This window comes from Triturus cristatus, chromosome 4_2 (assembly GCF_964204655.1).
Source record: "Triturus cristatus chromosome 4_2, aTriCri1.1, whole genome shotgun sequence".
In the NCBI taxonomy this organism is placed as follows: Eukaryota; Metazoa; Chordata; class Amphibia; order Caudata; family Salamandridae; genus Triturus; species Triturus cristatus.
The window spans coordinates 242521866-242537360 of NC_140586.1; the positions used below are offsets into that span (position 1 = coordinate 242521866).

A 15495-nucleotide genomic window follows, 5' to 3' on the forward strand; every position below is an offset into this window, starting at 1 on the left:
GGCACACAGATCTAACAAAGGGTCTCCCCACTCTTGGAAGAGACCATGATGATGCCCCACTCACTGGAACTTCAGGTCCTGCAGCAGAGCCCTCATATGCCAGGTGGCACGTGTTACTAGCAGAATGCGGGAGGCCCTGAGGCCAGCAGCCTCAGAGTCAGTTTCACTGAAATCCAGAGTAGAGGCTGACACATAGGTATCATAGTTTGAATATCATGGACTCACCACTAAGGAGGATAAGCCCAAAACTTCAGCATATCCAGAACAGCTCTGATGAAAGGGAACATCTGAGAGGGAGTCAGGTGTGACTTTGGCACATTCATAGTGAACCCGAACAAATGCAGAAGGTTTGCCGTAGTCTGGAGGTAGGAGACAACTGCTAGCAGCGTGATTGCCTTCAACAGCCAATCGTTGAGGTAGGGGAAGCCTGGAAAACCTGACCTCCGTAGATGAGCTGCGACCACCGCAATCACTTTCTTGAACACCCAAGGTGCATTGGTAAGACCAAAGGGGAGCATGGCAAACTGAAAGCAAAGTGCTCTTGGGCGACGCCTGTGGACAGGCAGGACCGAGATGTGAAAATAATGTGTCCTGCAAGTCCAACAATACCATCCAGTATCCTGGGTCTAGGGCAGACAGGACTTGCGTAAGTGTGAGCATCTTAAATTACTTTTTTTCAGATTGAAAAGGCACAGGTCTAGAATTTGACAAAGGCCTCCGTCCTTCTTGGACACCAGAAAGTAGCAGGAATAGCAACCACGACCTACTTCTGATGCTGGCACCTTCTCAATAGATCCCTTGGCCAAGAGAGCCAATACTTCCAGATGTAGCAAGTAGAAGTGGCCTTTTACCAGCTTGTCGGAAATAGGTACCATGGGTACAGGGTGTCACAAAGGGGCGAGAGTAGCCGCTTTGGACAAGCTGAAAAACCTAACGGTCTGATATTAGTGACCTCTAGTGGTGCAGATTATGGTCTATTCTGCCTCCCACTGGGTGCCTGTGATGGCCAGAGGGCAAACTAAAGGGGTATGGGGGGGTGGACTAGCTCGACTTCTGGCTACCTGTCCCACGTGGTCTATGGGAATAGCCATGAGGAACAGGGTCAAGAATGATTTGCATATGGCTGGGTCCAAACTGATGTGGCATGGTGAGCAAAAGAAAGAAGGGTTATAGTGCAACTCTGAGCTATTTCCAGTGGTTTGACTTATTGCAAGCAGCCTCCCATCACCTTTTGTGTGTTTCATGAACCACCCTAAGTGGCATAGAAATGCTCAGAAGTGGGTCCCATGCTCACTGTGCCATTGGAACCAAGCTGTACCCCATAACTAGGGCAAAAAGCAGTCCTGGGTTGCTTGTGTTCTGGTTCGGGGAGGACCTGGCTTGGCGGTTTGGGTTGGATTGTTCCCATGAGTAACAGGGTCAAGACTGATTTGCATATGGCTGGTTCAAACTGAGGTGGCGTTGAGAGCAAAAGAACAATGGGTTGGAGTGCTCCCCCGAGCTATTGCCAGTGGTTAGACTTATTGCAAGCAGCCTCTCATCACCTTTTGTGTTTTTCATGAACCGTGTCCTTAGCAGTGAAAACACTTGTTGGCCATGGTGAATGGGCATGAAAAGACCAAAATAAACACCACAAAAGGGGTGGAAGGCAGATTGGAGTTGGCGAGGGGCCATGGAAAGGCCTAAAAACCTGGCCCTAGCCCTGCGGTCCTTAAAGCTCCTGTGCTGAGTCTGCCTTCTCTCTGAACAAATGGGAGCCCTCAAAGGGCATGTCCATGAGCGAGGCCTGGATATCTCCAGAAAAGCCAGTGGTTCTCAACCATGCATTGTGCCTATAGGCCAGAGACAATGAAATTGCTCTGCCCAACGTGACTGTCGTCTTATGGTGAACTTGGCTCCATCCCTCCTGTCAGCAGTTGCTTGAGAGGGTAGGACTCTGGCCTCCTCCGAGACAATGGGCAACACTTGCTCAACCAAGTCCCAGATTGTATGTGAGTATCGGCCCAAGAGACACAGTGTTCACTGACCGCAGTGTCTGGTGGAAGAGTGCATCCTCTTCCCAAAGGTATCCAGCCTTTTGGATTCCCTGTCCAGTGAGGTGGTGTGGAATGCACTGGTGTTGACTTTGGAGGTGGAGGCATGGGCCACCAAGCTGTCCACGGTGGGGTGCTGGGTGAGGAAACTAGGGCCCCCAAGGCAGAGTGATGGCGGCATGCGATTGACCTATGCACAGAAGCCCCTGTGCAGGGCTTGGACCAAGCCTCAAGTAGGACATTGTTAATTCCTTCATTGAGTGGAAGTAAAGGTTCCGTGGGGGCAACTCCTGGCTTAAGCACCTCCATCAAGATCTTTGTTTTGCTGCCACTGAGGGCAGCATAGGGTCCAAGACTTCAGCCGCCCTCCGCATTGCAAAAGAGTCATCCTCCTCCATAGCCACCGTAGAGGGAGAGACCAGGCCAGTGTATGGGGAAGTATCCAATCTAACTACATTCTCCTGATCCTCCTACCAGTTGTTCTCAGGATCTTCTAAAGACTGGTATCTGTTAGGGTCTTATCGATACCATAATAATCACCCAACCTTGGCCTGTCATAGGAGACTAGGGCACTGACCAATACTGGGAGTCTGCACTTGGTTGGCGCCGGATTTCAGATGCAGCCTGTCCAGCTCTGTGTCGGAGTTGGGTATGATGAAGGGGACACTGCCACTGCTGGGCGTTGGTGGTGGGGAGGCACAGAGACAGCCCAAGCACAGGCTTCACCACAGAACTAGGCCTCAAGCGACGACGGCCCAGCGACTCATCTAAAGACTGTGGGGGGAAGACCTCTTCGACTTCTTATTTTTGTGGGACTTACCCGACTTCCCCGACTATTTGGAGTAGGATAACGATTAACGGGTATAGCTCCGTGAATGATCTTGGGATCTTCCTCGCGACCGAGACCTGAAGCATCACTGAGACAATTGACGTTAGGCAGTGAGAAGCTTGAGGGAGCGCTCTCTTAGCACCTCAGAATTCATGGCACGGCTGTCATCGCATGTCTTGGCATCGCGGTCATGCTCAAGCCACCATAAACAAACCAAATGCAGAACCGTCTCTGACATATGTCGATGACAGGGGCAGCATGGCTTAAAACCTGCCATTTTGATGGACATCCTTCACACCTGGAGACAAAGTGTCAAAATATCTTCGAAAACAGTCAGTCAAAAATGACTAGGGGTAGCTCTTCTCAGGATCTGCGCTGACTGGCGCAGGAAGAACAGAACTGACATCAGCACACTGGGGTGGCGTCTATATAGGCACCGCGCACATCACTTCTGATGTGTAAGACACCGACGACACCACGCGGAGCCGAACGACACCACCTACCAGTGCGCAGGGGTACTGCTCATCAAAAATGTCCAGATCTAGTCTGATACCTAGGGAATATTGTAAGAGAAGTAATTTGTGGCTAGAAGTCTCTATCCGATTATCTCTGCCAGTACAGTAACCTTGCATGCCTGTGATCAGTGCTCTTTAGTAATAGCATAACTTAAACAATTTGTTTCTTTAATTTCACATCCATGCCACAGGCACTGTACATAGGGGTGGGGGTCAGGAGGTGCTGAAGCCCTCCCAGAATAAACATGTTGGAGTACAGCAGTGAATGACAAATAAACAGGCCTTTAATTTTTGTTTTACCTTGTCACATTTGCTGTGCATAGACAGAGGTCAAATGTTAGGTTCTTTTCTTTTTATGACTGCAAAGTGAGAGGATTTAAATAACAAAAACTTGCTGGGTACTGGGGATGTGAAAAAAGTTATCAGGATTTTATTTATTTTCTAGCACACAACACAATTTAAATGCCAGTAAATTAATTGTACAAATATTTCAGAAAAAATCAGAGTTAGGAAAGTTTGTAACTCTGAATTATGGTGAAAACAAATTTTAATTCGATCAAACCAAATCGATACACTACGTGATGACAAATTCCACACATTATCACATTATCGTTTGTGCCCTGTAAAGTTTTATAAGTAAAACTGTATGCATGCAAATGTAATGGCCATTTCAATGGACAATGTGCTGTCTGTAATGGCAGTATTCTGCCACACCATGCATACTCCACTCTACGCCCCTCCACTCTACGAAACTCCACGCCACTTCACTCCAGTTCACTCTACGCCACTTCTCTCTATGCACTCCGCTCCATTCTATGCCGCTCCACTCTACACCAAAACACTCTATGCCACAACACTCCACTTTGTGCCACAACACTCTAAGCCACGACACTCTCCTCCACTCCTTGCCACTACATTTTAGCCATGCCAAACAGCAGCCAAGCTGGTGTACAACATTGCTTAAAGACATTGACGAAGCCAATAGCTCTTGCATAGGCAAGACCTTTTGACTTTGCCAATGCTTGTAAAATATATATTGTTATTTAAGTTTAACATTGTATAGCAGTACTTTTCCATGATTGAACTCGGAATTTGAGAAAGAGGAAAAGCAGAAATAAACAATCTGTTGGCGAACATCACATCCTCTCCCTCCCGTCATAGCCCAGCTTTGAATCGGTGCCCTCTGCGTTGCCAGTGTCCACTTCTGATTGGGCCCTTTGTATAAACATTCCCAGTTCAGACCAAGTCTTTGCCCTGTTTCTCCCACCCCAGATGTTTATCATGTATGCGTGACAATTTGGACTACCCGATCCCTTGTATTGCACTCTTGTCAGTCACATTAGGAAAGTGATTCGGCCTGTTCCTCTCCATCATAAGTGGATCCTGTAGTGGAATGTTGCTGTGTCCCCCTATCAGCAGGGTTTTCTCCCAGGTCTCCCCCTCATTTAGCCAGTGCACTGCTTGTTGCTACTGGGTCGCAGGACAGGAATTTCAAACCCTCCTCTCCCTCACTGTAGTTTTAAAGTGTCCAACTTGACACCTGCCTATAGCGAGACATCAACAGCTGATCGGGGTCCCTGAAGACACTCTGCGGGACCAGTAACCCAGTTTTAAATTGTTATTACTAATCAATGTAGGGAGTCTTTAACCGAATTTGTTATCTCTAAGAACTGACATTTAGGATATGTCGTTTTCTAAGATCTTGGCAATCAAAGATTGAGCACTTGCGTCCTAAATCCCGTGTGGCTTTTACATATATTTTCTAATGGTATCACTGCATGCAGTCATGTAAAGGTGTGACAGCCGTTTAGTGCGGTCTGCGGTCTAGGGTGGTGTGCCCTCTAGTACAGTGTATCATTTAGCACAACGTGCCTTCTACCACAGAGTAATATCTACTACGGAGTCCTGTTTGGTAGAGAGTGTGATCTGCTATCAGTGCCGCGTGCTATCAGGTACAGGGTATCAGTCAGTACTTGTTTTCAATCTAGAATGCTGTGCTGTGTAGTGTACTGTCTTGTACAGTATATAGATTTGCAGTTTGCCATGAGGTTGCTTTCTAATATAGTGTTTTGTTGAGTACAATGTACTCTCTAGCCGGTGTTCTGTCGAGAACAGTGTGCTGTCCAGTACGTTGTGCTCTCTAGTGTGGCATGCTGTCTAGTAAAATCAAATGTGCTGTCGGGTACACGGTACACGCCCAGTGCAGTGTTCAGATTAGTACAGGGTGCCCTCCAATCCCTTGTGCTGTGTACTATGGTGTGCTGTGTAGTGGACTGTGCTCTCTAGTGTAGTGATCGGTTTTGTGCAGTGCAGTGTCCGTTACGGTTTACTATCCAGTGCTGCTTGCTCTCTAATGCAGTGTGATATCTACCCTTGTACAGTATACGCTCTAGTGCAGTGTACCATTTAGTACAGCATGCCATCTACTACAGTGTGAAGTCTATTGTAGGGTACTCTATAGTTCCTATTTCAGCTGAAACCCATGATCCGTGTCCAGTGGTTGGTGTTTGTGATTTTCCTACTGCAATAAAAAATATTAAATGAAATCAATGTGCTGCCCCCTCTACATACGGATGCAACATATCAAATACCCTCAAATAAGAGAAAAACAGGCTACTATTGCACTTTATTTGTTTGCATTAAATCACTATTAGTACCCTGTCTCTCTTTCTCTCTCTCTCCTCTACAGTGACAGTGACCCTGGATCCAGACACAGCACATACTCAGCTCGTCCTGTCTGAGAATCAGAGACATATGAGAGTGGCAGACAGAGCACAGATCCTTCCACAGACTCCAAAGAGATTTACCATCTGGTGTTGTGTGCTGGGGAGTGAGGGGTTCACATCAGGAAGGCATTACTGGGAGGTGCATCTTGTGCAGGAGGGGGTAAGATGGTATATGGGCATTTTAGCCGACTCTGTGAACAGGAAGAGTAACTTCACATGGTCACCTCAGACGGGAGTCTGGGCTGTAACCGGGTGCAATGGTCAGTACTCAGTCCTCACCTCGAATATTTTGTAACTGAGTGAAAAATGTCAATAAAGATATGTTTAACCAGCACTGACAATGCCTGGTTCATCCCGAAAGTGTCTCTCAGGGACTGGTGATTTAAAAAACTCAGTAATTCATCATGCATGCCCTCTGTCACTCAACCAAGCATCATGCATTGATTTATCAACCCACTGACTCATTCTTGCTGTCACTCACTCAACCATAATCAATAAAACACATACATAAACTCAATACGCATATTCAAGATATTTTAGAAGAATAAAAGTAGAAAAAGCATAAAGACTGCCACCTAAATGTGATGGGCTTATGCGTGCCAAAAAAAATACGTCAAATTTAAACATACAAGCAAAAGGCCATCTCGTAATGGTGTTGTGCACAGTGTATTATTTTAAACTGATCCAAAATGGCTAACATATTGCTTTATAAGGTGAAGGCCATTACAGAACATCAAAACAATGATACATTTTGGAAAACTCCACTTGAAGATGGCTGACTGGTTTAGAAGCAGTGACTGTGCATGATACTGCCCAGTACAGATGAAATGATCATCAAGCGAGCTGCTCAGTGGGATTTTCTGGGGAGATACAGGTTACTTTAAACAAAAATAAATAAATACATAAAAAAGAAGAAAAGAATAGGTGATTTATAAAAAGAAGAATATGGAAAACGAATGTACTGGCCCTCAGTACTGGAGTTAAGACTTTATGGTTGTTTTACTATCTAACTCCAGTATAAACCTAGTTTCAGGTCTCCGCAGCAAAGCTTCCCAGTTGCCTCCACACCTAATCAGAGGGACTGCATCCACAACAAAATATTTCAAATTGTCCAAATTATTGCCATGGGAGTCCTTAAAAGGCCTCGCGACCGGGTAAGTTGCATCACAGTTTGTAATGGCCCTAATGTGCTGGAGTATTCGTTTGTGGACCTGCAGTTTTGTACTTCCTACATACTGCAGGCCTCAGGAACACTCCAGCTCATACACTGCATATTCGGTTTTGCAGGTAAGTAACTTGGTAATGGGCACAGCTTCTAACTTGAATGGGGTTGTATATGAGGTTTTATTAACCCCATATTTGCAAGCTCTGCATGATGTACACTTAAAAAACCCTTTTCTAGAGTTTAACCAGGTCTTAGTTGTTTTCATTTCAGGGCTGCTGCTCACCAAGGTATCGCTCATTGACCGAGCTTTTCTAAAGGTAATGTTTGGAGTTTTTGTAAGTTGTACCCCAAGAACAGGGTTGTATATATATATATATATATATACACTGAAAAAAGCACAGGTTTCAGGGACCTTATAGTTAGAAATTAGCATTTAAAAAATCTTTGATATTCACTGAAAAAAACACAGGTTTCAGGGACGTTATAGTTAGTTGGACATTTCACTCGTACAAAACCAGAGAAATTTGTCCATTATAGTTAGTTGAGCTAACTATAACTTGTGCCCCCGCAATGCACTACTGATGACGTCACATATTACATCACTCATGACATGGTCAGTGACATCACTGATGAAATCTCAATTTTTTTTATTTTTTATTTATACGGGAGAGAGGCCGCGTGGCCCCCTTCCCTGGGCCACTTTTGGCCCCGGGGACACCATCCCCCGGGGCCTGGCCTCGTTAAAAAAAAAATTATAATAATTTAAATTACGGGAGGGGGCCGCGTGGCCCCCCTTCCCGGGCCACTTGTGGCCCCGGGGACCCCATCCCCTGGGGCCTGGCAAGCCTTTATTAGGTCTCGCCTGCATTGCAGCGCATGCGCTGCTCGCTGGCGATAAATTTTGTGAGAGGGATTTCAGAAAAGGGCTTTAAGCCCGCCCCTCATTTCCATTGGCTGGCGTCACCGTTTATGCTAAACGGTGGCCTGCCATTGGAAATTAGGGTTTTTTGTGGACGCACTTTTGCCTCTGATCCGACTGGGTCGCCTGCTTTGCTGCTATCGCAAAGCACATTCTTATCTTTATGGGGCCATGTGTTTCTAGTTCACGCTAATTAGAAACACATGGCCCCATAAAGCTAAGAGATCGGTGCTTGTTTTTAAGTCTCCTACAGGTGTACGGCTAAGACGCCCAAGGCAGCTTCGTAGTCTTAAAAAATGTTGGATTCATTTATTCAGTGAGGTGGATGTTTCTTTCTGATGTGCACCCTCCTAGTAGTAATTGTTGCATGGGGACATGAACCTTTGTGATATTCTGCTGGCGTTTATAGTTACTCTGAAAGTAACAGTAGCCTTGCATACCTTTCGCAGTGTATGGCCGGTGAATTATTTTTACAGTTCATAATTTAAAGTGGAAGGAAGCAAGTCTTCGTGCTTGTTAACGCCCCCTTTCTGAGCTACATATTTGACATCGTCTTCTCGTATCCTATCGTACGTTTGCCTCCATCAGTGTGTCGTGTTGTTTTTCCTAAATACTCGTGTGTGGGAGTTTGCCCTGCCTGTTTTTATGCATGAATTATTTAAGTTCCTTATATGTCGACATCTGTAGTGCCTGTAAGCATGAAAGATGCATAGGTAGGAATATTCCAGAAGGCGTGATGCTATATAAAATTCGCGCTATATAAAAATACATAAATAAATATTTTTGTACTCGGTTTTAGTAGGTCAGTCTCATTTTGTGTTTGCGGCATTCACATCGGCATGGGAGCATTTACTGATTAGCAATTGCATTTCGTCAGAGTTTTCATACTGTCTGTAGTCCAGGTGTGGGTATCTTTGTTGTGAAGAATTTTCCAGTGCCAGCCAATTTTGTCTGAGGTCTGTCCCTTTTGGAATTCCAGAGTTCCATTATCATTAAAACTTAGTATGTGCTTCAGAGGAACGAAGTCACTATGTGAAAACTTTAGGAGCCTCTCTCTGTATTTCTCCATTCACTCTCATATGTCGGCACCTTGTAAAATTCGGGTTGTTCCTTCTCAAAGCTGCACGAGCTGTCCTAAGTGGATACTGAAGGCCTCAGACATTAAGATTTTGCTAATCTGTGGGAACCAAAATCACAAATACTTATGCTAAATTTCATAAAGATTATGTTTTACCAGGGTCTCACCGTTAAAAAAGGAGCATGACCATTTGACCAACTGAAAAATAAAAAAGAAAGCAAACAGTCTGAGCTTGATGTTCAAATACAACAAATGTTTTAACCCTTAACGAAATCCTTATGGAAGCCTCTTGTTTGGTTTGCCTACTTAAATCAAGAAACCCCTCCCAAGTACCTTTTTAGCCTCATATGTCCTTCTTTCAACCGAATTGTGAAGAATCATTTTAATTATGTCCAATTTCTAGCCATTAAATAACCACCCATTACAAGTTTTAACGTTTACGTATGCCTTACGCAAACACTCATTAGGACTTTTTTTTTTTAATTTTCAGCTTTGTGAGGTCTGTCATGCATAAAGACATAGCTACGTTCTTCGTTGAAAACTTTCAGGGTCCATACATATTGTCACATGACTCGTTAATAGTATCTCTATGTGGCGTATCATACCTTTCTAGGTTTGCCTTTGTACACCTCTGAAACAACTTTTATTCAGTATCAGATTGTTTATCAGCACCAATACAACCATAGTTGTAATGGAATAATCAAAATAATGTGTTTAGTCCATGTTGGACCTGGCCTCCTCTGCAGGGTCACTCCTAAACTACTTTTGCCTTTAAACTCCCCTGAATTCCTTTTTGTTGCCCGTAGGACTTTGTTCACTTTACCACTCCTAACTAGTGCTAAAGTGCTTGTGCTGTCTACGTTAAAACATGGTAAGATTGGCTTACATCAGTTTGGCATATTTAGTTTGCTTATAACTCCCTTATAGAGTGGTTTTCCATATACCCAGGGCATGTAAATTAAATGCTACTAACGTGGACCTAGCCTAGCAGTTAGAGCTGTACTGTTTCTACGGAGAGGTGGTTCAAGACTAATTTGCATATGTCTGGGTCCAAACTGGAATGGTGTGGTGAGCAATAAAATGATGGATTTAACCCAGATCCGTGACTGGAGGTGAATGTTTGATTTGTTCAGCATTCCACCCATCATCTGTTATTTTTGCATTTGTCGCCATAAGTGGGAAGGATATACCCGGATGGGCATCCCGTGCTTGCTATGCCACCGGATTTAAGCTAGTGCTGGAGCAGAGTTTTCTTTTAGAAAATTCTGGAGCTTTTGAAGCTCTGGCATGTCTATGCGTTTTATTAATTTATTAATAATTAACAACTAATTATTTGTCTTGTGCAAGTGTGTTTTACTAATCAACCCGTTTGTCCTAACACAAGAGAAAGTTACACGAGGGTTAGCTTGTGTTTGCTGTTTCTGTATTTACAATAACGTGCAAGTTTTCATGTTTAAACGTTGCTGTGTGCCTATTTATTTTGAGCACAAAACGCTGTCTGAATTAATGCTTTTTATGTCGCAAAGCTAGATAAATGCATACACATAAGGGTATTAGTGGGATTTACACTGTTTAATCATTATGCTGTAGTAACGTTTATTTTGTCTCTTTAATTAAAGATGGTCTATTGTGGCCTATGAAGGCTTTGATTGAGCTGAGAATTTTTTTAAGCCTGGCTGTGGTTTTTCTGTGATGTGGCAAGGGAGACCCCTGCTGGAGAAAGGTTGAAGACAACTGACCATGGTCCTTCTATAAAACTTTCCATGAGGACAGCAGCAGTTTTTGGGAGTTCTCCAAGAAAAGTGAAAGTGTCCTTGGCAATATCGAAAGACAAAGGAGCCTTAGAGGGAAACTCTGAACTGTGGCTCGATGACCGAGGAGAAGCCGGATTAAATGTGATACATGTTTTATTTTCTTGGTTCCTGTTCCGTGGTTACGTCCTGTGACTTTTCCTGAGCGGAGATTTTCAGATGTTGCAATGTTACATCTCTTCCTTCTCGTTCTGCTCAGTGATACAGTTTAACTTGCCAATTTTATGTGTGTTTCTATTGTATTTTTCATTATAAAAACTGTTAGCTTAGGGAGGGTTTGCGCCACCCTTTTGCCACTTGCCATTTTACCTTCGCTGCGTGAACTTGCGTTGCTGAGGACTGATGCTGAGGACTGTCTTGAGAGACTTTGCCGAGAGAATGGTCCTGACCCGTTCTGACATTTAGTTAGAATAGGTAACTATGAGAAATGATTTATTCTGATTTACTTTGACTAATTTTAGATAAAGCAATATAACTTTTAAACATGGTGTTGAATATTTCTTTCCTTGTCAATTATTGAGTATATTTTTGATCATTGTTTTATAGATTGTTTATAGTATGATTAAGGACAACCACTATAATCAGGTCCTATCGCTTAGATATAGATGCAGGGTGGTTTAGGAGTTTTCTTCCCACAGGTTTATTGCTGGTAGAGTATTTGAGCGTATGTTAGTGAAATGGGCCCTAGCGTATGATGAATGTATGTGCGTGTAACTGTGAGATTACTCTATCCGTGGTAGTGGGCATATTTTTGATACCCTGATCTCTATCAATTTCTCTGGTAGCAGAGGATGGTTGTAGATGGTTGTCTTGATCTGATAAGATAAGATTGCTTGTAAATTAGCTTATTGATTATTGACTTATTTGATGTTGTTGGTTTATGTACTAATATTATATGTTGGAGTCGTCATGTTGAGTTATGTGTAGTGCTTCAGGAATTTGGAAGCTGGTAGCAGTTCCGTAGTAGAGCAGAGGAAGGTGTATATGCTGCTCTCGGGAAAGACGGGATTGTAAGGAATTACGTGTGACAATTGAAGTTGCGCGTTCACATTGTCTGGTTTCGGAATCAGTGACATTATTGTATGTTACTATTAGAAAACATTTCTGGTATATAAGGAGTGTGTATCATAGTGAAGGTTATCTGTGAAACTCTGGTCTTAAGTCCCAGGGATCCGTAAGGATTGCCGTTAAAGCTTATTGCGGGAGGAGTAATAGGTATTCTCTGAGCTTGTTTGAGGAACTGGGCAGAGGTAAGCTGCTTAGTTGTTATGAGTTATAATTCTGTATAGAGACAGATTGTGCGCTGTTCTCGAGAAACAGGATTCTGTGTGCATGTACTATATTTCTCTCGTATGAATGTGCGTGAATGCATATACATTTATTGATTGTAAGACTCTTTGGATACGTCCTAGAGGAAACAGTTATGAGATGTATGTAAGTTTGTTGACTCTTGAGAAATAGACTCTCTTTTACTATTCTGTGGTTAGCGAGGCAGACAATGGAGATGTTTTTTTTTTTTTTTTTTTTTTTTTGATCCTCATCTCACCACTAACGAATGCAACTTGTCTCCTGTGGCCCAATCTTATCCTGGGTGGCCCAGGCCGGAGTTCTTGCTATCGCCTGGGGCCAACCTGGCCTGCCTTTTTATACCAAGGCATGGTGTTAATCATTGGACCGTATATTATTACAACCTCATTGCAGTTCGCCATTCAAAAAAAGGTTCCCAAATAGTGCTATTCCTTCTGTGAGTTAAAAGTGTTTCTAGTCGTGCAATTCTCAGTGTAGCTCTCAACCAATTATCATACAGCGGGGGGTTAGGATCCTTCCACATCTTGCAAATTTCTCTGTGAGCGATCAAAATAAAACAAAAAAATAATGCAACATGTAATTCTCCCAATTCATCAATAAGTTCTACTTCCAACCCAAACATGACTCTAACTAGGTTCAAAGAAAGCTTTAATTTAAAAATACCCTCTATAGCCCGTTCCACTCTACTCCAAAAGAGTCCTATTGTCACACATTCATAGAATATATGGATATCATCCGCTTCTACCAACCCACATCTAGGGCAGGAGGATGGTGGATTTATAAACCTCGCAAGTTTTTTTGGTGTGTAATATAATCTATTTAAAGTGAAAAAATGGTTCTTTTTAAGAGAAACAGTTCTCACATATTTATATAGTATTTTTAAAGAATAGTCATAAAGAGTGGCTGAGTCTACCTCAAGTCTCGTTGAGTTCCATACCCTATTTGGTGCGGGAGAGTGCGCTTCCTCCGCTTCCAACATCTTCCTATACCAGAACCCCACTTCTCTCTTCCTGGGCCCTGGAGAAGAGAGAATACTCTCAATTTCCCAATTTCCTCCGATATTCTCTTCCTCAGCCTTAAACCAAGAGCAAAGTTGGATGTATTTAAACCTAGAGAAGGAGTCCCCGATCCTGGACTTCAGTACCTCCCACGGGAGGACTCCATCCGATGTTATCAGATCCGACCATATATTTATTCCTGCTCCCCTAATAGGAAGGGACAAACTGTCCGTTAAACATAGAGGTAGGCCTGGGGATTCCCAAATTGGGGCAGACCCAGAATAATACTTAATCCCCCATATCTCTTTAGCTTTATTCCAGACTCTAAGGGCTGATTTTAATACCTTTAGACGGACTTTTTTATAAAATTTGACCGCTCCAAATTTGTACAGGAACCCGGATTCTCCACCCTCTAAACCTACCATTAGATTCAAGATTCTCCCCCAATTGGAGTCGTCGGGGCATGACAATAAACACCTAAAATTTTTGAGCTGGAAAGATAGAGCATACCAATTTATATCTGGGAGTGCTAGCCCACCTTTTAATAATCTTCTTTTTAACTTTTTCCATGATAACCTAGATTTTTTTTTTGCCCATATAAAGCTACCAATCTTCCCCTGGATTTTTGCAAGAGTTTTATCGGTAAATGAAAGGGGGATTGAATTAAACAAATAGGTCAACTTAGGAAGAATAACCATTTTGACCAAATTAACTCTACCATAAATTGTGAGGGGAAGGTTCTGCCATCTAGAAAAAAGCTGATCGATATCCTTACTTAATTTCTTAATATTAACTTGAACTATATTATTGATGTCTGGGGTGATGATAATTCCTAAATATCTAAACTGGCTGCTGCAAGGACCTACCCAGTCATCAATCCCCCAACACATGATTTCTGTTTTTAGGTTATTTATTTGATAACCCGAGTGGTAACCAAAATCCTCCATTATCGCCTCTACCCTAGGAAGTACTACCATCGGATTTCTTGTGTAGATCAACAAATCGTCAGCATATAAGGCAAGCTTACAGCTATAATCCTTATATTTGAAGGGTGTGATTGTCTCATCAATCCTGAGTGCCTGTGCCAATGGCTCAATATAAATATCAAAAAGGAGAGGCGAAATAGGGCACCCCTGCCTAGTGCCCCTCCCTATCTTGAAGCTAGATGTTAATCGACCGTTCAGAAGGATTTCCGCCGAGGCTCCTTCATAGCACCCTCTCATAGTTTGCACAAAAGTCTCACCAAACCCCATTATCCCAAGTGTGTCCCACAGAAATCCCCAGTTAACACGATCGAAAGCCTTTGCCGCATCATATGCAGCCACTGCCAGGGGCTCCGACCGTGTTACTGCTAAATCTATACAACCAATCAGCTGTAAGTTCAGCTCATGGATATATCTGCCAGGCACAAAGCCTTTCTGATCAACATTAATTAGTTGTAGGGCTAACTTGGCCAACCTCCCTGCTAGAACACTAGTAAAGATTTTATAGTCCGCATTCAGCAGGGAGATTGGTCTGTATGAATCTGCACTAAGGGGGTCTTTCCCTGGCTTTAAAATGAGCACGATAATAGATCTCCTCCATGATGCTGGTATCCTTCCCTTTCTGCAATATATATAGTTAAATAATTCACACAGTCTGGGAGCCAGATTCTCCTCAAAGATTTTATATATTTCGCCCGGGAGAGCATCGGGCCCCGCTGCTTTATTATTTTTTAATATGATCCCTAACCTCTTCCTCTGTAAAGGGACTATTAAGAATGGTTCTACCGTCGTCAGTCAAGGTAGGGAGGGCCTTGCTCGTCAGCCATTGTATTGAGTCTTCCCGTGTTGGTTCTTCCTCATACAGTTTAGAGAACATAGAAAGCAAATGATCTTCCATATCTTTCTGTTTACAAGATATATTCCCCTGGTCGTCGAGTCTTAACCTATCTATATTATTCCGGACCCTATCCGTCCTGATCTTCCTTGCCAGAACTGCACCAGCTCTCTCACCATATTCATAATTGTCCATGGCATGAGCATCCCATTGTGACTTGATTCTTGAATCTAATAAACCTCTATACTCTAATCTAAGGAGTTCCAGCTCTTCAAGTACTTGAGTTGAATTTATT

At 43.2% G+C, this 15495-nt stretch overlaps 1 protein-coding gene across 1 annotated transcript in view; it reads left to right on the plus strand.

Moving 5' to 3' along the window:
* Nucleotides 1–6436, plus strand: part of LOC146833545 (E3 ubiquitin-protein ligase TRIM39-like) — a 115032-nt gene extending 108596 nt beyond the window's left edge. The window contains exon 6 of the mRNA XM_085601396.1: nucleotides 6067–6436. Coding sequence (XP_085457522.1) covers nucleotides 6067–6398 — 332 coding nt within the window. The 3' untranslated portion in view covers nucleotides 6399–6436. The remainder of the gene's footprint in view (nucleotides 1–6066) is intronic.
* Nucleotides 6437–15495: the final 9059 nt, after the last annotated feature.